The sequence below is a fragment of the Oratosquilla oratoria genome, chromosome 42 (assembly GCF_046742065.1).
Source record: "Oratosquilla oratoria isolate Oo_2021 chromosome 42, ASM4674206v1, whole genome shotgun sequence".
Lineage (NCBI taxonomy): Eukaryota > Metazoa > Arthropoda > Malacostraca > Stomatopoda > Squillidae > Oratosquilla > Oratosquilla oratoria.
The window spans coordinates 35,181,494-35,206,245 of record NC_134818.1 but is presented as its reverse complement, the minus strand read 5'-3'; the positions used below and the strand labels follow the sequence as shown (position 1 = coordinate 35,206,245).

At 42.2% G+C, this 24,752-nt stretch overlaps 2 protein-coding genes across 2 annotated transcripts; both read left to right on the top strand.

Moving 5' to 3' along the window:
* The first annotated feature begins 398 nt into the window (after positions 1–398).
* Positions 399–1,607, top strand: LOC143021616 (uncharacterized). Its single transcript, XM_076179218.1, has 2 exons — positions 399–1,169; positions 1,275–1,607. Exons 1-2 carry the CDS (start codon positions 399–401, stop codon positions 1,605–1,607), a joined length of 1,104 nt encoding a protein of 367 aa, XP_076035333.1.
* Positions 1,608–16,757: 15,150 nt separating this feature from the next.
* On the top strand, positions 16,758–17,336 carry LOC143021615 (uncharacterized). The gene has a single exon (XM_076179217.1). The coding sequence runs from the start codon at positions 16,758–16,760 to the stop codon at positions 17,334–17,336; it is 579 nt and encodes a 192-aa protein (XP_076035332.1).
* Positions 17,337–24,752: the final 7,416 nt, after the last annotated feature.

The following is a 24,752-nucleotide window of genomic DNA, read 5'->3' as shown; positions in this document are numbered from 1 at the left end:
CCAGTGGCGGGCCTGTGGTGACTATCGCCAACTTAACCGCATCACCAAGGCCGACCGCTTACTCATCCCGCACTCCCAAGACTTCCACTTCAAGTTCTACGGGAAGCAAGTCTTCTCTAAGATCGACATTGTTAGGGCGTTCCACCAGATTCCTGTGGCACCAGAGGACATCCAGAAGACAGCCATCGTCACTCCGTTCGGCTTTTTCGAGTGGAAAATGATGTTGTTTGGCTTGCGTAATGCCGCCCAAACGTTCCAGTGGTTTATGAATCACGCCCTCAGAGACTTCAACTTCGTCACCGTCTACATGGCCATTTACCATCCTTACTGACCACAAGCTGCTCACCCATGCACTGGACAGGATCTCTAACCACCACTCACCAAGAGTCTATCGGCAGATGTCATTCCTGTCCCAATTTGATACTCACATCGAGTACATCGAGGGAGAGGATAACCAAGTGGCCAAAGCCTTGTCCAGGACTACCTCTAGCATCCTGATCACCACCACGTCGACTACGCACGCATCATCGCCTCCCAGGGTAACGACGAGGAACTCCGTCTCCCACACCTACATGGATCCTCCTCCCTGCAGCTCCGACAGCTCCCCAGCGCTCCTGCACCATTGTGGTGTGACGTCTCTACAGGCAAACCCCGGCCGTACATCTCTTCCTGTCATCGTAAGGATGTGTTCTCGGCGTTCCACGACCACAGTCATCCTGGTATTCGGGCAACACAACGCCTCCTCACGGATCGGGTCGTCTGGCCAGGCAACAAAGACGTCAGAGAATGGACCCGCACCTATCTTCCCTGCCAGTCTTCAAAAGTCACGCGCCACGTCCACGCCCCACTCCAGCGTTTCCCTACACCCACAGCATGCTTCCAATGTGGACATTGTGGGCCCCCTTCCGCCTTCCCGTGACATGCGTTACCTGCTCACGTGCGTCGACAGGTACACCAGGTGGCCAGAGGTGATCCCTCTCCCGGATATATCTGCCGAGACAACTGCCCGTGCTTTCCTCTCCGGTTGGGTATCCAAATTCGGCGCCTCTCACACCATTATCACCGAAAGGGGCTCCCAGTTCGAATCTGATCTCTGGTCCAGAATGCTCAAGTTCCTTGGCATCAACCGCAACCGGACTACCGCCTACCACCCTCAAGACAATGGACTAGTAGAAAGATTCCAACTAAAGGGGTCACTCAAGGCACAGTAACCCTCATGTAACTGGGCTGTCGTCCTCCCCCTAGTACTCCTCTCCATTCGCAACACTCCCAAGGTCGACAGTGACGTGGCTCCATCTCAGCTAGTGTACGCTGAAATCCTTCGCCTTCCTGGAGAGATTGCCACCCCTGCCGTTGGCGATCCCGACCGTTACGCCCTCCACTCATCAAGGAGACCTTCGCCAACACCCGCCCTCCCGCCACCTCGGACGCCACAATCAAAGTCAATGCATGTTCCCCCGGCCCTCGCTGCAAGTGACTACGTTTTCGTCAGGCGGGACTCCAGACGAACCCCTCTCCAATGCCCGTACGATGGACCCTTCAAAGTCATCAGCAGGTCGGCGAAACACTTCCTCATCGACCGAGATGCCAAGCCAGATCGCTTTTAAATTGATAGGCTTTCTTCCCCTACCAACTCTCCCCATCCCCTCCAGTTCCTTTTACACTATGGTCCTGACCCCACCCCCACCACTAGGCAACGTCAATCTATGCAACCTCTGCACCCCATATCGAGTATTTCTCCCGAACCTCAAGACCCTACCCCTCCCCCCGGCACCACTCGTCTCTTCAGGCCAACCCTTCCCACCTGATCACCCAAACCCACACCGCCAGGCTCAGTCAGGATCCTCGCCAGACATCGACCACGCCTACGGTACGCCGCACCCGTCTCCTCCTTCACCCAGGCAAACCTATCCCACCACAAGTGTTCCCCACAGCCCCTAATACCCCAATTTTCCCCCGAACTCACTCTCCCCTTCACTGCAACCATTTTCACCTAAGCGTATATCTCCACAGCTCCATGCTCAGCCAGGCCCCCCTCGCCAACAAAGCGACCACACCTACAGCACGCTGCCGCCGACTTCTCCATCATCCAGGTCGTCCTCTCCAGAGATACCATCTGACGGCACAATCACCCGTTCTGGTCAGGTGGTTAAAAGGCCGGCCCGATTCTGCCACATCACTTGCGTCTCACCTTACCCTCCGCGGCGCTCGCTCCTAAAGAAGGGAGGGGGAGTATTGTGGTGACGCGGCGCTGGTCAAAACCAGACTAGTCGTCACACAACTCAATCTAGGCCTATATACTCGCCGAAGTTAGTAAGATGTCTCGGCCAGCTCCAGCCAGCAGCCAATCAGAAATTCAGGAAAGCTTTCCGGGAACCTTGCTGAGCCGCCAGCCTCCTTTAAAAGGACGACATCTCGCCAAGACAAAAGGTTCTCTCCAGCAAGTCGCCTCGGACACATCTCCAAGCTTCAAGTGGCCCTTCGCACTCAGCCTACGACACTTGAAGGCCCTCACCCTGGACCTTCCCTCCTGTGGCCTTTCGCTGTCAGCCCACGACACTTGAAGAGGCCCTCAGTCCGGACCTTCCCTCTACGAGCCCTCGTCCATGACCTCCGAGCCTAGTATTCATTAAATCTTGTGTGTCTTACTGTTATTGTGAATTTCATTTCCTTTGCTTGTCCGAACCTACACACACACACACACACACACACACACACACACACACACACACACACACACACACACACACACACACACACACACACACACACACACACACACACACACACACACACATGTCGGCGAAACACTTCCTCATCGACCGATATGCCAAGCCAGATCGCTTCTTCATTGACAGGCTTTCTTCCCCTACCAACTCTCCCCATCCCCTCCAGTTCCTTTCACACTATAGTCCTGACCCCACCCCCACCACTAGGCAACGTCAATCTATGCAACCTCTGCACCCCATATCGAGTGTTCGTCCCGAACCACCTCGGTGGCGCAGTTGATAGAGCGCTGGACTGTCGAGTACGGTGGTGCTCGCAGTACCTGGTTCGAATCCTGCCCAGGGCCGAAATTATTTCGGTATCGCTGCGCTTCGGGTCGTTACTCTGACTCTCGTGGGCGGGGAGTTGGGTGTATATGTGTGTGTAAGGTCATAACATTACCCATAGATAGGTCATACGAGCTCTGAGCTCTCTTCCGGGAGGGAAATAGCTGTCGACCACGAGTCCAACACATGATCCAAAAGACCAAGGTGAAAAAAGTGAATACACACACACACACACGCACGCACACACACATATACATATATATATATTACACATATACACGCACACGCACACGCACACACACACACACACACACACACACACACACACACACACACATACACAGGCACGCACACACACACACACACACACACACACACACACACACACACACACACATATATATATATATATATATATATATATATACATATATATATATGTATATATATATATATATATATATTGTCACGTACCTCTAAGGGTCACGTGTTTTCTTTCGTGGTGTGGTGGTTGCACGCGGTCGGCCATGCACGTACTTTCACCCCCCCCCCCCCCCACACCTGGCCAAGTTGACCCACAGTAGGTCAGATCTTAGTTAATCCCCTTGCGCTTAGATCAAGACCAGGGGACGTTGACGTCGCGGCACATATTACCAGGTTGTGTGTTTTATTTTTCTTTATATTTTAATGTGGAATGTTCTTTCTTTCTCTGTGTGTGACCAGATTACTTGTAACTGGTCGTTTGTGCATTCCTTTTGTATTTCTGTAATCGGTATCCTTTTTGTCAAGACATACGCTGCTCCGTATGAGTCTTGACATTTTTAATTCTTTTTGTAATCTTAATTTGACCGCGTATGGCAACACTCAATCGCCCGGCTGACTGGCTGGGTCACATATATCGATGAGTTGCCATACAATGGTATATTATATACTTATTTTTATTATGTTAGAATTAAGATTTATTTTGTATGTATGTATTGTTGAAATATGAATATTTGTTATTGTGCATCTTGTGTTGTTTTTGATTGAATGTATAATGCAATGTATAGTAAGAATTTTGTCATTTGATTTATTGTATAACCTATACTTAATTTGCATGTATAAGAAAGTTTAGTTGCTAGGCCTGAGAGATTTCCCGCGCTAAGGGAAACATTACGCTTCTCCAAGTCAGTCTTTGTGAAGCCACAGTGTGGAGAGGTTGTCGTGTACATTTTTGTCTGAATATAAACTTAATCGTGTCATGTGCATTGTGCCTTTCAAGAACAATAAACAGTTAAGTACTTTTCTAAGCGTTTATATAATACCCATAACTTTCAACATAGGTTATGGGCCCAGGACACGTTATTTTGTGTGCTTAGAAATTACACTGCGTCACAGCGAATAGTGATTGAATCGAGCATGGCGGTGTAGGCACGTGAACAAGAGTGAACGTAAGTGTTTATTACGTTGCATTTCATTTGTGTGACACAGACTGACAAAATGGATCGTAGTACAATCAACCTCACATTGTTGAATGATAAGAACTATCCTACGTGGAAGTTGCAGATGAAGATGCACTTGATTAAAGAGGATATGTTCGGTATAGTAAATGGCTCAGAAACAGTACCGACAGAGGAAGGGGAACTGGAAAAATACAATAAGAAAAATGCCAGGGCGTTGGCTTTTATTGTATTGGCTATTGACCAAAACCTTCTTTATTTGGTTGGGGATCCAACTGATCCAGGTGCTGTGTGGAAACTACTGGAGGACACTTTTCAAAAGAAAACCTGGTCAAATAAACTAAGACTCAAGAAACGGTTGTACAACATGAAATTACGCCAGGAAGACAGTATGCAGGAACATTTGAAGAAGTTCGTAGAACTATTTGATGAACTCGCAGTGGTTGGCGACGCCGTTAACGAGGAAGACAAGGTTATTATATTGTTATCGTCATTGCCTGACAGTTATTCAGTGCTTGTAACAGCACTAGAGGCTTCGGAAAATTTTCCAAAGTGGGAAACTGTGACGGAACGTCTTCTACACGAAGAAAGTAAGTGTAGTCTTATGAAGTCAACAAACAATAACAGTGCACTTGTTGTTAATAAAACAAAGTCATATAGAAAGATACAGTGTTTTGAGTGCAAAAAGATGGGGCACGTCAAGAAAAATTGTTGGGTTTATTTGAAGAAGTGTAAAAATGAAAAAGTGAATTGTGCAGTGGGAAATAAAAAGGATGAAAAAGAAATAGCATTGGTTGCTTGTGCTTTATCTATAAATACTGTAGTCAAAGCAGGCAGTTGGGTAATTGATTCAGGTGCTACGCAACATATGTCCCATAAAAAGGAACTTTTTTCAAGTTATGAGACACTAGAAATACCTTTGTTTGTTGAAGTAGGAGATGGTAGAGCATTGAAAGCTTATGGAGTAGGTGATGTTTGCATTAAATTGAAACTACCTAATGATGAAATAACTAATTGTACTCTAAAAGATGTTCTCTTGATTCCTGATTTAACTTATAATTTGATGTCAGTACCTAAGATGGTTAAGAATGATGTAACTGTAAATTTCCATGGAGGTAAATGTGAAATTTTCAACCAAGAAAATGAGTTGTTGGCTGTTGCAAATTTAGTAGGGAATTTGTATTTTCTAGAATATGTAAGTGATATTGCAGCTGCAACGACACTTGACTCTGTCTCCAATTCTGCACTTGTTGCACAGTCAAAAGAGATGTTATGGCATCGCAGGTTAGGCCACCTTGGCATTGATAACCTTTGTAAATTAGTTAGGAAAGATTTGATAAATGGTGTCAACAGTTCTCTTAGAAGTGACTCTATTTTTTGTGAAAGCTGTGTTGATGGTAAGAATCATAGACAACCATTTCGACCATCACTGAAGGACAGAAATAGAAAATTGTTTGAATTAATACATACTGATGTATGTGGGAAGCTTAACCCTAGTTCTTTGGGTAATGGTAATTACTTTCTGACCTTCATAGATGATGCTTCTAGGTATACATGGGTGTGCATTTTGACAAATAAGAGCGATGTTTTCAACAAATTTGTAGAGTGGAAGACATTGGTTGAGAAACAATATGATGCTAAAATCAAAATTGTGAGATCAGATAACGGGGGAGAGTATACCTCCAATGAGTTCCAAAATTATCTTAAGAAGGAGGGAATACGTCATGAAACTATTGTACCTAAAACTCCCGAACAGAATGGTGTTGCAGAAAGGAAAAATCGTACCCTGGTTGAAACCGTAAGAGCAATGCTATCAGATTCAAATTTACCTAAGTCATTTTGGGCTGAAGCTCTAAGTACAGCAGTCTATATTAGAAATAGGTGTCCAACAGCTGCTCTAACAGACATGACACCATATGAAGCTCTTAATGGCAGAAAACCTAATGTTGAACATTTAAGAATTTTTGGATGTGTATCATATGTTCATGTACCTAAAGATGAAAGATCTAAATTAGATTCTAAATCTAAGCGTTGTGTTATGTTAGGATATGGATCTACTACTAAAGGTTACAGATTGTATGATGTAACTAGTAAGAAAATAATTTACAGCAGGGATGTAATTTTCAATGAATCTCAAATGTATTTTCTTGAGAAGGAGTGTGCTAATGTTGATTCTGCTTCAGTTGAAAAAGTTGATATTTCCATTCCTGTAGCACTATCTGGTGCAGCACAGGAAGCTGTTTGGCTTAAATCTTTGCTAACGGACTTGAAACACGATTGTCAAAGTCCTATAACTATCTTTGAGGATAATCAGTCTGCTATAGTCCTTGCGAAGAATCAGAAAGATCATTCTCGTACTAAACATATTGATATAAAGTTTCATTTTGTGAGAGAGTTGATCAATAACAAAATCATTGGTGTGAAATATTGTCCAAGTGATAATATGTTGGCTGATATATTAACCAAGGCACTCCCCGTGGATAAGTTTAAAAAATTTAGAAAAGGTATGGGAATGACTGAACTAAAAGTGAATGAATAGAATTTACAAAAACAATACAATCTGAGAAAGAGTGTTGAAATATGAATATTTGTTATTGTGCATCTTGTGTTGTTTTTGATTGAATGTATAATGCAATGTATAGTAAGAATTTTGTCATTTGATTTATTGTATAACCTATACTTAATTTGCATGTATAAGAAAGTTCAGTTGCTAGGCCTGAGAGATTTCCCGCGCTAAGGGAAACATTACGCTTCTCCAAGTCAGTCTTTGTGAAGCCACAGTGTGGAGAGGTTGTCGTGTACATTTTTGTCTGAATATAAACTTAATCGTGTCATGTGCATTGTGCCTTTCAAGAACAATAAACAGTTAAGTACTTTTCTAAGCGTTTATATAATACCCATAACTTTCAACATGTATTTGCATATATGTTTGTGTGGGTTCTCTAAAGGTTCTTGTATATGGGATTTTTCTATGTCGTATTCAAATAGAATATGGAAAATCTTCCTCTTCGGTCTATTATGGTAGTCATGGCGCCTTTAAAAGTAGGAACCTTCTTGTTTCGTGGCTTTTTAATTTTTCTTCTCTGCAACGAGGCAGATCGCTCTCGTCTCCTCGAGGGAGACATTTCCCCCCGTCACCTAAGGTGTACAAGGCACTTAGGTAGTATGGTAAGTAATCTTTAGTGTGTGAGGTGTAGGATCCCCTTTGGAGATATAAAATTGTAGACCTGGTGTGTCGGTAGGCTTTTGCCAGAGTCCTTTTTCTTAACCCTGGAAATTTCCTTTTTGGGTTAAGTTAGATTAGATTTTAGACGTGTCAATTCTTAGGCGTGTCTTATCAATCTTTTCTCGTGGGCGACCTATTTTTTGTTTCCTATTTACCGTGGTTTGAATATCTTTTTGGAATAGGTTCTATTTATTCGAGTGAACGTGTCGATTAGACTTTTGTTCATCTCTGTTTTTCTTTCCACCCTTTTTATTTTACCTTTTTTTTTTTTTTACTTACGTGTCATTTTTATTTCGGGGGTTTTACCATTTTCTTAGGTCTCATTTTGGGGAAATTAGAATGTAGGAGGGTCTTTCTGGCTTGTCCTTTTCTGGCCCGTATGTGATGTTTTAGTTACCTTTTGAATTTCGTTAAAGTGCTATTATTTTTTTCTACCTTTGTCTTGATAAGTTTTGTATACAGTTTTGTATTCAAATATTTCTATTCGGGTTATATCTCGCGTGAATTTCATTTTTATTTTTTATTTTTAATACTACTTCAATCTTAATTTCATGACCAAAAAGTGTGATAGTTTTAAAAGTGATATGTGTATAATATTGGGGTTTGTTTATTTGGTTTACTTGTAATAAAACTTAAAAAATTACCCCTCTTTAAAAGAACCTGGACACGAGTGGATAGGGGTTTGAGGATTATAACTGTCGATTCTTGACGAGAGGCGTCCTTTTGCTATTCTAATTTTAAATTTTTCTCCTTCCATCTTCCAAACCGTGACAGTGGCGACCTTGCCAGGATTCACGTGAGATTTTTGTTAACCCGATTTTTAACCCTTAACAGGTAAAGTGGGGTCAGACAGACCCCATACTTTTTTGTTTTTTAATTTTGATATACTAATATATTACATACAGATATGTACTCCCATATACCTTCTTGATCAGTGGAGTAGTTTAATGGGGTGATAGGGTTATTCCTGAATCTTGCTCTATATAAACTTTATAGAGCTTTTGAGCCCATCTGACCCCACTTTACCTGAGGTGTGAGTACCGTGGGGTCAGTCAGACCCCACTTTACCTGAGGTGTGAGTAGCGTGGGGTTTGTCAGACCCCACTTTACCTGAGGTTTGTTCATGTCATATAAATGTTTTATCATTTATACTTATGGGTAAATAATAATTTCTTCTTTTTTATCAACAGAAAAACATACATCCGAGTTTGATTTTATTTATCTATTTAATTTATTTAATTTATTTAATTTATTTGATTTATTTATTTAATTTATTCCATTTTCCCTCTTTTGATTACATTAATTTTTATCACAATGTTTAATTTCTGTTCTAGTAATGTGAGTTTCTTTTCATATCATGGTCACACTATAGCCTACTCATATTATCATAAAGCATGACATTCCGCCACATTTTATTTGATTGATTTATCCTTCCCTCTTTTGTTCAAATTTAATTTGTATCACGTATTTTGTATCACATATGAATGCTTAATATTTTCTGTTCTGTTAATATGTTTCTTCTCACAACAAGATCACACTATTCTCATATCATCATAAAATGTGACATCTCGCCACATTTTAGGACACCTCAGTCACTCTATTCCCACACATACAGCTGTAATTTATTTCATCCTTCCCCTCTTTTAGTTCAAATTTAATTTGTATCACATATAAATGTTTGATATTTTCTGTTCTGTTGATAATATGTTTCTTCTCACACTATTCTCATATCATCATAAGATGTGACATCTCGCCACATTTTAGGACACCTCAGCCACTCTATTCCCACACATGCATCTGGTTCTCATCTATCCCCCTTGTACAAGATCTTTTGAAAAATTATGGGCTCACATATGTAGGCACACTGAGGGACAAGAAGCCACAAGTACCAGCTCTGATGACAGACAAGACGGTCATCAGAAAAGTGTGCACGGCTTTCCTCTTTGACATAACCATGGCACTTGTGTCACATTTACCTGACAAGAAGAAAAAATTTGTGCAGTTGATCTCTTCAATGCACCAACAACCTGTTATGGATGACTGTGGGAAGCCAGAAATCATCTTGTATTATAACAACACAAAGGGAGGGGTTGACGCGTTTGATCAAATGTGTGCCTGATATACGTGCAGCCGAATAACCAAACGGTGGCCTTGTGCATAATGTACGGACTGGTCAACGCCGCCGGTGTCAACTCCTATATCACCTGCAATGAAATGAGGAAACGTGATGGACAGGCGGAACTTTCATCACGCCGGAAGTATCTGATTGAGCTGGCAGAAGAGATGATACGGCCATGGGCAGAGGAGAGGATGAACTTCAAGGGGATGCACAAAAGTACTTTGATGACCATCAGAATGGTCTTTGGCTTGAACATGCGCCATCAGCAAGCGAATACCTCTTCTATGAGAAAGCGATGTGCCTTGTGTGACCAGAAGTCTGACAGGAAGACCAAGAACTACTGCCTACACTGCAAAAGACAAGTGTGTCAGGACCATTCAACCCCCATCTGCGATGACTGCAATTAGATTCTTCAGTATCACAAATTCCACTTTCAGTATATCCAATAAAATATGTTCTTCATTATCATTAGCATTGTGTATGAATTGCTCGACTCATGTCCTCTCAAGAAAACTCAAAACCCTCTGAGACCACAAACTTCCGTCAACGAAGGATGGGGTTTTGCTGAGTCAGGGTAGGAGTGCTTGGAGCCATAAAAACTTATAAATAATAAACTTAGATACCATTAAAACTTATAGATTGTTTGCTGGACCTAGTATCAACCTTCCCTGAAAATTTAATTAAAACCAGTCCATAATTTTTGCGTAAAATTGGTCAAAGTCAAAATAATCACCTCGTTTTTTTTCTTCAGATTTCATGGTTTATGAAACACATTTATTATTCATTTGTTGTAGCTCTGCTTTTCCTTAAAGATAGTTGGGACATTGGTCTCTACAAAATGATGATGACCAACCGCTTCATGTTTTCAGTCAAGCACCCTCTGAAGTCAACAATATCTTATTTTTCATAATTTTTTTTGTAATTTTCATTAAAATATATGTCTAACAATTATAGTCACTTTTAAGCATGTAAATGGAAGAACATAAGTTGAAGTACATATGTTTTGATTTCTATGTAAATAAATGCAGTAAAAGTATTTTATTTTTATTTTTTGTGTTTGGGGTCTGTCAGACCCCGCTTTACCTGAATCGTTTGTCAAAAAGACCTTTACCTGTTAAGGGTTAATAGCATTTTGATATGGTGATTTCTTGGAACGGTACAGAAATGGAAAAGCCAGAAAGAAGTAGTGAAATGTTCCGTATCCTAGGTGAGATAATTGAAAAGCAGAAACAGTTAGGAGAATATGTAGGGTGTAGGTATCCTTCTAGGTTCCCACTTTGTTCTTATTGTGAGTTAAGGGGTCACAAGGTAGATGATTGTGGGTTAAGGAAGTTGTCGGAGTGGGAGCGGGAGATGCAGGCAAAGAAGTCTGAGCCTGTACCAGACGTAGGTCACCAGATCTTTTTGTCTGAGTGTTACTGTTGATGAGGAATCGGAACCCGTCACAGTTTTGCACGATTCAGGGGCACCACAAATCCCCAGTCGTGCTGTTTTTGTAGGAGAGGAGATTGTGGAGAGTGTTGACGTCATCAAGGATCGGGACAGTGCCCCCCTGGTTGAGGTGAAATTGGACACAGAGTTTTAAGGGGAAGGCGGAAGGTGTTTTGCCTGAGCTTCAAACTCAGTGCTTTGGTGTGGATTTAGGGGAAAATTTAAGCGGTAGGGAAATGGGGCAGAACCCCCCTCCGAGTTTGCAGGTGATGCCTGAAGGTTCCCCAGATTTAGCCACAGTAGAAGCCATCCCTCTGTCTTTACCTTTGTCTTCTGTCACCCGTCCAATGACCATTTCACCCCCACCCCCCGAGTCACTTAACCCCGCTATAGGGAACGCGGGCGGCGAGCCCGACGATGTCATTCGTGACATTTCCCTGCTATTTACCCAGCCTGATGATGAGGTAATAGACCTCACCTCTCTTTTCTCTCAAAGCAATGATTTTTCTTTTGTTAGTCCTCCCCCAGATAAGTCCTTTTCAGGAAAACAGGAGTCCGTTGCAGAGGGACCGAAGCCGATTGCAGCCCAGACGGAGGACGAGGAGCTGACCATTGCATCCCACGAGAAGGAGCAGGAGGAGAGACAGACATCGTCTCACCCACGAGGCGAGAAGTCGTGTGGACGGAAATTACCGTCAACCTTTTCCAAGGACGAGGATCCTTGGGAAGCTGTGGAACAGCTGATTGTCCCCTCTCCTCACCGGAGGGCCATCTTGAAAGTGGCCATCGACGGACGCTTTGCGGGCCATTCAGGCGTCCGCGAGACCTTCGAGAGGCGAAGCAACGCCCTCTCTCGGCGAAGTCGGAAGGTCGCGGACCAAACAGCCGGATCTCTCGACAATCGAGAGAATCCGGAAATATTCTCCACCATAGCGATGGACATTGTGGGACCTCCCAACAGGCCCAGCCCAGGTGAAGTGAACAGACGTTTAAAGGAACCGTTCCGTGTGCCAGTGGACGGGAATCCTCATTTTTCTTTGTTGCTGCTTTGGAGAAGTGGGAGAGGCGTAAAGATGCACCAGACGATGCAGTCTGTTTTGTGCAAGGCAGCTTTCGTAGAGTGCTAGTGGAACTCTTGGTGTAGTGCTCGACACTGTGTTTTAATTTTTGGGTCTGTTTTAGTGGCCTAGGGTTTATTTATTTATTTTTTTGGTATGGTTAGGAGTTTGTTTTATATAATGATATATATGTGTTTTGTGTTGGAAAGTCAATGCAGAACACCTGGACGAGTCTCTGTCCCGTGCACAAGCACCGGTTTGACAGGAAGTCATTTTAGTTTTGGCCCTTCTGCCTTTTTAAGGGACGCTTTTGCAGGCCATGTCCTGTACCCGTTTTCTGTTTAAGGGGTGAGGGTTGCCAACTACGTAGTTGCAACACCAGATAGGGGCCGCAGACAGTGGCTAGGTCACTTCACGTGTCAAAAGGCTACAACGAGAGTGTCTCTGAGGAGCCTTAACGGGGTTTCCTGTTTGCCTCAACGGGCCCGGCGAGCACACCCGAGGACGGCCTCCTGCCTAATTTTTCTGTTGGGTGTCTGGTCTGAGAAAACCGCCGCTGGAGTCGGAAGTGGGGGGCACCTGAGCGTCGGGCGGAGACAAAAAACCGCTCGTTGTAAAGGGTAAGTTCCTTCCCAGGGGTTCGAAGACAGACTGTGGGGCCGGCCATCTCGGTAGCCTACGACTTTGGTGATGGTGACGTTATCTCGGTGGAGTTCTCGTATAGTGCATCCTCATTAAGCGCCTCTTTGTTTGGAGCAGAAGTCTTTGTTTTTTTTTCTTCTTCTTTTTGCAAGGTGGGTCTCATTCGTCATGTGCGAATGAGTGTTGTTCACCCATATTTGCTTTTGTCAGACGGTAGCCAGTAGTTGTGCTTTGACTTCCGCAAGAAATTTAATTTAGTAAAAATTGTGCAAGTACAATTTTTTTTTTCTCGGTGGGGATGTGTCACGTATCTCTAAGGGTCACGTGTTTTCTTTCGTGGTGTGGTGGTCGCACGCGGTCGGCCATGCACGTACTTTCACCCCACCCCTCACACACCTGGCCAAGTTGACCCACAGTAGGTCAGATCTTAGTTAATCCCCTTGCGCTTAGATCAAGACCAGGGGACGTTGACGTCGCGGCACATATTACCAGGTTGTGTGTTTTATTTTTCTTTATATTTTAATGTGGAATGTTCTTTCTTTCTCTGTGTGTGACCAGATTACTTGTAACTGGTCGTTTGTGCATTCCTTTTGTATTTCTGTAATCGGTATCCTTTTTGTCAAGACATACGCTGCTCCGTATGAGTCTTGACATTTTTAATTCTTTTTGTAATCTTAATTTGACCGCGTATGGCAACACTCAATCGCCCGGCTGACTGGCTGGGTCACATATATCGATGAGTTGCCATACAATTGTATATTATATACTTATTTTTATTATGTTAGAATTAAGATTTATTTTGTATGTATGTATTTGCATATATGTTTGTGTGGGTTCTCTAAAGGTTCTTGTATATGGGATTTTTCTATGCCGTATTCAAATAGAATATGGAAAATCTTCCTCTTCGGTCTATTATGGCAGTCATGACCACCTCAGGTCATGGCGCCTTTAAAAGTAGGAACCTTCTTGTTTCGTGGCTTTTTCATTTTTCTTCTCTGCAACGAGGTGTAGGATCCCCTTTGGAGATATAAAATTGTGGACCTGGTGTGTCGGTAGGCTTTTTGCCAGAGTCCTTTTTCTTAACCCTGTGGAAATTTCCTTTTTGGGTTAATTAAGTTAGATTAGATTTTAGACGTGTCAATTCTTAGGCTTTTGTCTTATCAATCTTTTCTCGTGGGCGATTTCCTATTTCCCGTGGTTTGAATGCCTTTTTGGAATAGGTTCTATTTATTGGAGTGAACGTGTCGATTAGACTTTAGTTCATCTCTGTTTTTCTTTCCACCCTTTTTATTATTATTATTTTTTTTACTTACGTGTCATTTTAATTTCGGGGTTTTTACCATTTTCTTAGTTTACATTTTGGGGAAATTAGAATGTAGGAGAGTCTTTCTGGCTTGTCCTTTTCTTGCCCGTATGTGGTGTTTTAGTTACCTCTGTCTTGATAAGTTTTGTATACTGTTTTGTATTCAAATATTTCTATTCGGGTTATATCTCGCGTGATTTTTTTTTTTTTTAATACTACTTCAATCTTAATTTTATGACCAAAAAGTGTGATAGTTTTAAAAGTGATATGTGTATAATATTGGGGTTTGTTTATTTGATTTACTTGTTGTTGTAATAAAACTTAAAAACTTACCCCTCTTTAAAAGAACCTGGACACGAGTGGATAGGGATTTGAGGATTATGACTGTCGATTCTTGACGAGAGGCGTCCTTTTGCCATTCTCATTTAAAAAATTTCTCCTTTCCTTCGCCACGCCGTGACAATATATATATATATATATATATATATATATATATATATATATATATATATATATATATATATATATATAAAATATATATGTATAATATATATATATATACATATATATATAAATATATATATATATAATATATATATATATATATATATATACAGGTATATATATATATGTGTGTGTGTGTGTGTGTGTGTGTGTTTACACGTCAGTACAACTAGGTAAATACACAGACACACACACACATACATATGCATGTGTATATATATATATATATATGTATATATATATATATATATATATATATATATATATATATATATATATATATATATATGCTGAGACATTCTGACAGGTTGACGTAAGCGGAGTAGGAAACACAGAAGTCTTGAATAAACTCAAGACTAAGACTCCTGTGTTTCCTACTCCGCTTACGTCATATATATATATATATATATATACATATATATATATATATATATATATATATATATATACATATATATATGTATATATATGTATATCTATATATATATACATATAATATATATATATATATATATATATGTGTGTGTGTGTGTGTGTGTGTGTGTGTGTGTGTGTGTGTGTGTGTGTGTGTGTGTGTGTGTGTGTCTATATTGTTCTACCTACAAGTTCCACCTGGCAACAGAGTGCGAGAAGTGGGTCAGAGGTCATGCCCCTACCCTGTGCCAGGCTCCCAGCTTACGCCTGAGGGCAGAATGTACTTAGGTCTGGTAGTGTGTAGATCTACGAAATAAACTCCGTGATATCGCAGCAATCGGTGGAGTGACCAGTGTGTCATAGTGATCGTTTTGACGTGGTTAAGTGCATATACATACAATTAAACTGTGCATTATGAGTGACTTTGACACGCGCGGGTAACCACGCACTTTGCGTGACTTCAAAGTGTGCAAATAAATTCATATTCTAATCGAAGAGCGCGATATCGTTACCGACGGATCTACACGCGACCAGACAACTCTACGAACCTTAGACTGCCTACCTAAATCCTGAAGAATGTCTGACAATGACGCCATGACTGCCCCTACGCAGCGGCCAATCGCTGCGCCCACTTCATCGACAGCAGCAGCAGCAGCGGCAGTCTCCTCTTCCACCATGCCCCCGCATTCGTTTTCGACTTCATTCCCTGTTGCTGGCGCCGTCGCTATTCGCCCTCAACAGTTCGACGAGGAGTCACCAACTGTCCCCCTCACCAAGTTCAGCCATGTCTTGGCCGATCTGCCCATTCAAGTGCTCAACCAGCGCGACGACGATGTCGTGAACCCCGGAGATTACGGGTGAATAAAGCAAGCGCTCATTGACGTCCTTACCAGGTCAACGCCAGAATTGTTCGATGCCTTGGTACACCAGAACAACATCATATATGACAAGCCGATGACCTTCCTAAGGGAACTCCGTAACATTGGCAAACAACTCGGAGTCGACGATGATTTCATACGCCTGAAAATTCTACGAGCCGTGCCAAGTGATATTAGACCTCTTCTCGTAACGAACGCTGATCTCCTGGATGAAGTGGCCCGTGTCGCCCAGACACACATGGCTCATGGCCACAGGAACAAAGGTATAAGTGTTTCATCAGTGAACAAGCCTGTGCCAAGGGTTCCGCATAGTGATAGTACGCCTGTGTTCCGCAGTGGTAACTCCACTACCAGTGGTTTCGCTTCTACTAACTCTTCAGTGGGGTTAACCCCATTTTACGAAGGTCAACGGCAGCGAAAGTGCCGCTACCACATCTTCTACGGCAACAGGACTAGATCATGCAAAACGTGGTGTATATTGTCTTCCACTTGTGGTAACATTCTGCCCAGCTCGCTCCCCAATTCACACCCTAATTCACGCCCCCAGTCCCCAGGCCCTCAGCCTAGAACGTCGGGAAGCTCGGTTAGCAGTCTGTAGAAGTATCTCTTGGAACCGCAGGACTGCCACTTGTTATAAGTGCCTTAATAGGTTTTAAGAACTACGAATTCCTCATCGATATCGGTTCCCAAATGTCACTGTTACCTTATGACTCAAATTTGTCTCACCATCTCAGACCGACGGTAGTTCCTCTTACGAATGCTTCAGGTACGCGAATTCGCACGTACGGCGAAATCGACGTGGAACTTGGAATTCAACGTATCAGACGTTCTTTTCCATGGTCCTTTGTCGTTGATGATGCCGTCCGCCCTATCCTTGGAACATATTTCTTGATAACCAAATCCCTCATTATAGATTGTAAGAACGGATATCTACTTGACCCGTCCACTGGATGTACCATTCCCCTTAAGACTTCCGATGTCACTACCTTATTACACGCGGTGCATTATGGGGATATTGATTCAAGAGCCATTGCTCTTCTTTCGGAATTCCCCGTACTCACCGCACCAATGCAGGTTTCAAAGAGTCAACAACTGGAAGGCACTATATATCATAGAATAGATGCTGGTGATTTCCCTCCTGTTTTATTTAAGGCGAGACCATTGATAGGTGAGAAGCTCAAGGTAGCTAAGGAAGAATTCCAATATTTGTTTATAACGCAGAGATTATTCGACGTTCCAACTCACCTTGGGCGTCTCTACTTCATTTGATTCTTAAGAAAGAACCACATTCCTGGAGACCTTGCGGTGATTACCGAGGTCTGAATAACGTAACTGTAAATGACAAATATCCCATACCACACTTGCGCTCCCTCACCATGTCACTTAAGAATGAGCATATTTTTTTTTCTACTAAGACTTACAACTAGGGTTGCCAACTCTGTTAAGCTACAATAAAGGACATAAAAACTTTATTGATATTGATTTAAGTGGCTATAGATCATAGTAGATGCCAATATTAAATGCAGCTGAAAATTACATTTCTCTTACCTAAATGAAAATACAAAAACAAGAATGAGAAGCCATTTATTATCAAAGGATTCTAATCTTTAAAACTATATTTACCCTGGCTTTTTGCTGCCTTCAGAAAACTTGTATCATCTTTGCTGTTCTTAGCACCATTTAGATGACATTCAACTAAAAACTCTCTCACAATAATATGATGTTCCAGGAATTGATGGTACAAAAAGAAACTATTTTGAAAACATTGATACATTTAAAGTCCATAGAAATAAAATACCACTTTCTTTTTGTTGTTTTTGAGCTTATGATGAGTCCAGAGCTTTTGCTAATGTCGAAGTTTCTTTGAATTAATACTACTTCATCAAAAAGTTCATCCATCTTTAATCTAAACTTTCCTTCTAGCTTCAAATGTTTTACTACTACAAATTTCTGAAACTTTGGGAAATGAATGGCCTACGAAGCTTAGGTTTGATAATTTGCTGAATGTTGAATTTCTTTGAAATCTATTGTGTTTTTCCAAATATATGTTTATAACATGAAATATTGGCACTACAAGTTTTCTCACACAGATTTCACTGTTCTTCTGATATAACAAATTACGGCTCGATTTTGTGAAGGCTCTCATCATTACATTGTTGTATAATACGCCATATTTGTTTTGGTTCTTTGTGAGTTCAGTTGATGGGCGGAAGTATTGCCTTTCCAAACGTCCAATGGCACCTCCTTTCTTCCTCTATTGTTTTTCTTTTCTGTTTTCTTGGTGGTGGTTCTCATATTTAGTAACATAGTTTACGATTTTCTGGTTTTCCCAAAATGAGTGCCTTTTTTCATGGAAAATTGAGTTATACATAAAATGAGGCTAATTTTACACCCTGGTCTGTGGTCTGCCGCTCTGTGCGTCTGGTATTGTGCAGAATGCAGAGTTGACAGAGTCTGCACTCTTACAAGAAGTAAACACTTTTGCAATCATCACATCTTGAGAGTAGGAAATTGAACTATCAGTAAAACGATTTAAAATTAAAGGACAAACAGTATCATTTCAAATCTCAATAAAGGACAAGGACAAATAGAGCTGAATAAAGGACTGTCCTTTGTAATAAAGGACGGTTGGCAACCCTACTTACAACGTGCATAGCTGCAAATCCTTGTCGCTGAACAGGATATTCCTAAGACTGCGATATGCGCGCCCTTCGGTTTGTTTGAATTCTTATACACGCCCTTTGGGTTGAAAAACGCCGGGGCCACATTTCAGCGTTTCATTGACATAATCCTCGCAAACGTAAACAACATGTACTGGTCGCTAGTGAAACTTTTGATGTTGAAACTGTCCCCACCAAGGGGGGGGGGAGTTTTATTCGTTCACAGGTCGCGATAACATATCCGCAAGGACATTATCCACTCCCTTTATGTGGATAACCTTTAGGTTAAAATTCTGGAGATACAAACTCCATCGAGTAAGCCGCTGGTTCTTAGTTTTAAAAGGCCCAAGGTATGTGAGCGGCCGATGACCCGTGTAGATTTTTATTTCCTCTGAAGGAGGCAAATAAAATGAAAAATGGTCCAAGGCAGGCGTAAGCTTTTTGCTGAAGTATGCCACTGGGTGATCTACTCCTTGTATATTCTTCTGAAACAGGATACTTCCAATTGCTCCATCACTGGCATCGGAAGCGAGTTTAATTTTTTCCCCCCAAAATTAGGAGCAACAAGAACAGGGTACGAGCACTTCACTTGCTTTAATTCTCGAAAGGATTTTTCGCAAGGCTCTGGCCATTTGAAAGGAGTGTTTTTCGCAACTCGGTGAGTGGAAGACTTAAGTCAGCAAAATTCTTTATATAGCGACGATAGTATCCTACCGTCCCTAGGAACCTCCTAACTTGTCTCTTCGTGGTAGGAACTGCCATCAGAGAAATTGCCTTCACTTTGGCCGATAGGGGTGACAGAACGCCCCCACCCACAATGTGCCCTAAGTAAGGAACTTGAGCCTGAGCAAAAATACACTTTCAAGTTTACTACGAGGTTGTTGTTAAGAGCATTAAACTAAAATGTCGCCCTAATAAACTACGACATTTGTCAATGCCGACTAACACAGAGTACATTAACCTTTTGAAAAGTGGATGGAAAATTGCATAGGCCGAACGGTAACACTAAAGGAAGATAATGTCCTAAGGTGGAAAAGCAATAAATTTCCTGTGCTTTGATCGACAGGGGAATCTGCCAAAAACCCTTTAACAGATAGTTTGATGAACCCGTGCGTTCTATGCAATCCTCTATCTTTGGCAGAGGAAAAGAATCCTTCTTGATAACCAAACTAACTCTCCTGAAATCAATACAGAGCCTCTGGCCACCGTCTGGTTTGGGCACAAGAAAAACGAGTGAACACCACTCACTCGCACCCGGTCGAAATAGGCCCATCTGCAACATGGCGTCCTTCTCCTGTATCAAGGGAGCCTTATGAGGGTGTACCCTATAGTGGCTTTGCCTAACCGGGGAATCGTTGCAAACATCAATGTCATGGACTACCGAGGTGGACAAACCCGGTCGGTCTTTAAACATATTGGGGTACTTATCCATCACGGCGAGCAGATCTCGATTCTGCTCGACGCTCAGGTGACCCAACTTTGCCTCGAGCAAGGCTCTCGCAGCTGTGTTCTCACCCCAAGCTTCCGCGAAGGAGACCGGTAGGGGGCCGACCCCTCCCTCGACCTCGGCTGGATTCACCGGGCTCGTGACGCAAACGGGGGCCTCTAAAGGTTCCCCAGAGGTATGCGCGTAGTCCTTGAGCATATTAATGTGGCATAACCACTGTTTGCGGCGACGCTTTGGCGTGGCAAACACATGATTTACTTCACCCAACCTCTTAACTACTCGGTAAGGGCCTTGGAACTTGTCCTGAAAGGCGTTCCCTATAAATGACAGAAGGACTAGCACTAAGTCACCTGGTTGGAACTCCCGGTACCTGGTTTTCCTGTCAAACCAGTGCTTAGCACGGGACTGAGACTCGTCCAGGTGCTCTGCAGCGATTTTCCAACACTTGATTAAATCTTATTTCCCTAATCCACTCTAACAAGCTGAAATCTTTGAGCTCCGATTCCAACAACCTTTGCTTAATATGACACAAGGGCCCCCTAACCTGGTGGGCAAAAACTAATTCAAAAGGGTTAAAACCTATACTTTCAGGCGGCATGTCCCTGAGCACGAATTTCAGAAAATGAAATTGTCATCCCAAGAATATTGAAAAACAAGCGCATACTTGCACAGAATACTTTTGAGGGTTTGGTGGCTTCTTTCCACCATCCTTTGTCTCTAAGGGTAATAGGGGCTCGTAATTTTGTGCAGGAAGCCCAAGGAGACTGCAAAATCCTTAAACAATTTCCCAGTGAAATATGAAGCACCGTCTGCACACGGCACGGTAACCCGAACTGAGAGAAGTTCATCATGTGGCGAATTATCGTTGTCGCCGTGACACTACGCATAGGAACAGCCTCCACATTCCTGGTGGCCGTATCGACCATGGTCAACAAATATTGGTTGCCCTTCCGTGTTTTATCGAGAGGCCCCACGACGTCCACCTGGAGTTCTGCGAAGGGCTCCGGTAGGTAAGGTATCTTCACAAAGGGTGCAGGTGGGATTTTCTGGTTGGGCGTCCCCGCCACTTGGCAGACATGACACAGCTTGCAGTGCTGCGTGACGTCCTTCCTAATGCCTGGCCAAAAGAAACCCCGGCTTATCCTCTCGAAAGTCTTACGGACGCTTAGGTGGCCCGCAAAACGTCCGTCGTGGGCCACTTCCAAGAGGGCCCTCCGGTAAACTGCTGGGACCACGATCTGCTCCACGGCTGCCCACGGTGCGTCTTCCTTAGAGTAGGTGGGCGGCAACCATCGTCGGCACAGGACCCCTTCTCGTGGGTAGAAGGTGCAGATCGGTCTCGCCTCCTCTCCAGCTTCCTCGAAAAGGGGTACCAACTCCTCGTTCCCTCTCTGGGCTGCAATTAACGCCTGTCTCCCTGAAATAGACTTGTCTGGGGAAGAACTAACAAAAACATTATCGCTCTGGGAGAAAAACTTTGTAAGGTCTATTACATCATCGGGCTGGATGTTAGTGTTCTCCTTAACAGGAGCCGGCGACTCGGGAGGTGGGTGTTTATTGTAACCCCAGTTGGTGATTGTTGTGGTTACATAAGGTGGACTTAATGCGCGCGAGATTAACTCCAAAACCGGAGTTTCTTCTATTTTATTACAAGGTGATCTGGTTTGATATTAACAAACTATATATGGGCTCTTTGGGCAAAATACAGTAAGTGCTGGGCCTTGACCTCGGGCACACCTGCGACTGGCAGGCTCTCGACCTGCTCAGCTCTCTGCTTGGTTACATTATCGTCGGCTAATATAGGAGGTTAGTGGGTTGTCGTTAGTAAAGGTCTGGCTATTCTATGCATTAGGGTCAGTTCTATATATGCGGGTTAGTCGTATAGTTGGTGGTTATGGTTAGGTATTTTATATATATATATATATATATATATATATATATCAAGGACTACTATTACACAGGACGTGCGCACCCAGATTCCTGGCTCCGCTAGCGGAGGACATTGCTTTCTTTGTGACCTAACATTTTATATTGGACAAATATATTAAAACTCGAAACCTAACGTTGTATATAGGACAAATATATCAACTATTGACTTATTCGATGCAGTATAAGTTAATTTAAACTTTTATAGTGAAATAAGAAACTATTTTTAAGGTACTGTTATGCTTTGAAATGCCAATTTTGGCCGGACTTAACATGTATTATTGGATGAGGTTAGTGGACAGTTATTTACATTAATCATTATTTACATTTGAGTTCATTGTCTTGAAAAGGAAGACCAATTTGGTTGCCTTCTCATTACAGAGGTGGTTCCTTAATTTTGTGTGTACAAGTCCATAGGAGGAGAAAACTCTTTCAACTTCTGATGATGAGGCTACTGCAATTAGGAGTTGACGCACTGATATCAGAATATCCCTGTCTAACATGGCTGTATGTGAATCCCACCATTCAATAGCTGTCAGGGTCTTGGTCACAGACTCAGTAAACTTGAACGCCTGGAAAGGAGGTGATTTTGCCTGAAACTTCATAATGACAGGAACAAGTGTTGTATATTTCTCATTGGCATACTCCATAGTAATATTCACCTCTTCTGCACTGAGCATTTTTCTTTGAAGTGCTGGATGAAGCATGTTGGCAAGTATGTGAGCTTTGGTGATAAACTGTTCATACCTTTTTTTCACCAGTTTTTCAGCTTGTTTATTGTTTGTGAAATGGCCAAGTAATTTCTTCCAAACATCTACCGCTTGAGCAATAGTGCACTTGTCACTCTGTACCTCATATAGAGCCTTTGCTATTGGCTGCAATCGATCCAGTAATTCCTCAGCCGAACGTTTTAGGCCTAAATTTGATACTTTGTTTCTTACTTCAGTATCAATAGCTTCCCTGTTGACTTCACCGATCTTCATTAGAATTGGCCAGTTATTCATATAGGCCTTGAGACAGTCTGACATTCTGTTCCACCTTGTGTCCTGGGGCATGACTAGACACTGACCACCTTCCTGTCGATACTTTGAAGCAGCATAATGATTATTTCTAAAATATTTAACTACATGGACCACATGTTGTTTTACATTATCAATCTCAAGGTCATGAGCCAGTAGATTTAGTAGGTGTGCTGCACATCCGTATGTGAGGACGGTATGCTCAGGTTCATTCGATTCCTCCAAGAGTTTTCTCATCTTGGTGACATTTGCTGCATTGTCTGTCACAAAACTTCCAATGTGACAACCAAAATCTTCTTCAGCCTTCTTGATCGAATTTTGTACAAGTTGTAGAAGATATTCAGCAGTGTGAGGTTTCCCTGATGTGTCTATTGTGTCAACTAAATTAATCTGACTATTGGATGTTGTTAGAGTGACACATATGGGCTCATTATGGATGTTAGACCACCCATCAATTGAAAGACATACAGTTTCATTATTCGGGTCATCTGCACACTTTTTTATATTTCTTTTCATACACAAGATCCAAGTACTTATCAGCAATATCTTTTCTGGATGGAGGAATATAACCTGGCCTCAGGTTCTGAATCATCTTGAGAAACTGTGGATGTTGAACAAGACGAAATGGTGAATTTGTAGCAAATATAATTCTTGCGACTTCTTTGTCGAGATTTTCCTTTTGAGAGGCTAAAGTTTTTATGATAAATCTGTCCAGAGATGTTGATGACTTTCTTTTAGATGAAAATGATTTAGAAAAAGTGGCGTCTGTGGAGTCTGATAGTGACCTTTTTAATGGTGGAGTCAGGTTTGCAGATAATTCAAGTGGAGCCGATGATGATGGGATTGAAGCTGTTGATACAGACCCTGAAATGGAAACAGAAAATTTCAGCATATTGCATAATTCATAAATGAATAAATAAGTGAATGAATACAGTGTGATTTAGGCTACTTTTGAGTACAGTAGTTATTTTTTTTAGATAATGATCATATTCACACAAGCCACTAAATTATTTGGAAATAATTAACAGGATATGAAATAGGTGGGCTTGGAATTCAGCCCACCCAGGATTCAGTCCACTTTTAAATTCACTAAGAATAATGGGTTAGTTGGGTTAGGTTAGGTTAAATCCCTTTGGGCTGAATCCCATGTGGGCTGAATTCCAATGGAACCTATGAAATATATTACACAATGTCGAATGAAATGAATAACAATCATCTAGGCCCCAAAGCTGAGTGGATACAATATATTATAATGATATAGTCATTACCCAAATTTATAAGTAATGAAGTTGAAGTATCACCTCTTTAGGCCTTCACATTTTTATTGCACATGCTCTCCATTGTTCACCAAATTTATATAGTTGCGTATGAAAAGGGAGAAATGCACACAATAAGTAAAATTATTTACCTGGGTCACCAATTTCTTCTTCTGTATGCTGTGGCTGCCCTTGGCATTTATCTCTGTGAGATTTTAATCTTGATACAATACCCTGTAGTTCCTGGCTGCAGTGTTTGCATTTAGTTCGGTACCCTTTGCCAGAAGTTGTTGGTAGTTTTTCAAAATAATTCCAGACAGGATAATTTTTTCTGCCTGAAGGAACCACTCTGCCAGGTCCAGAAGACATCAAGGTGG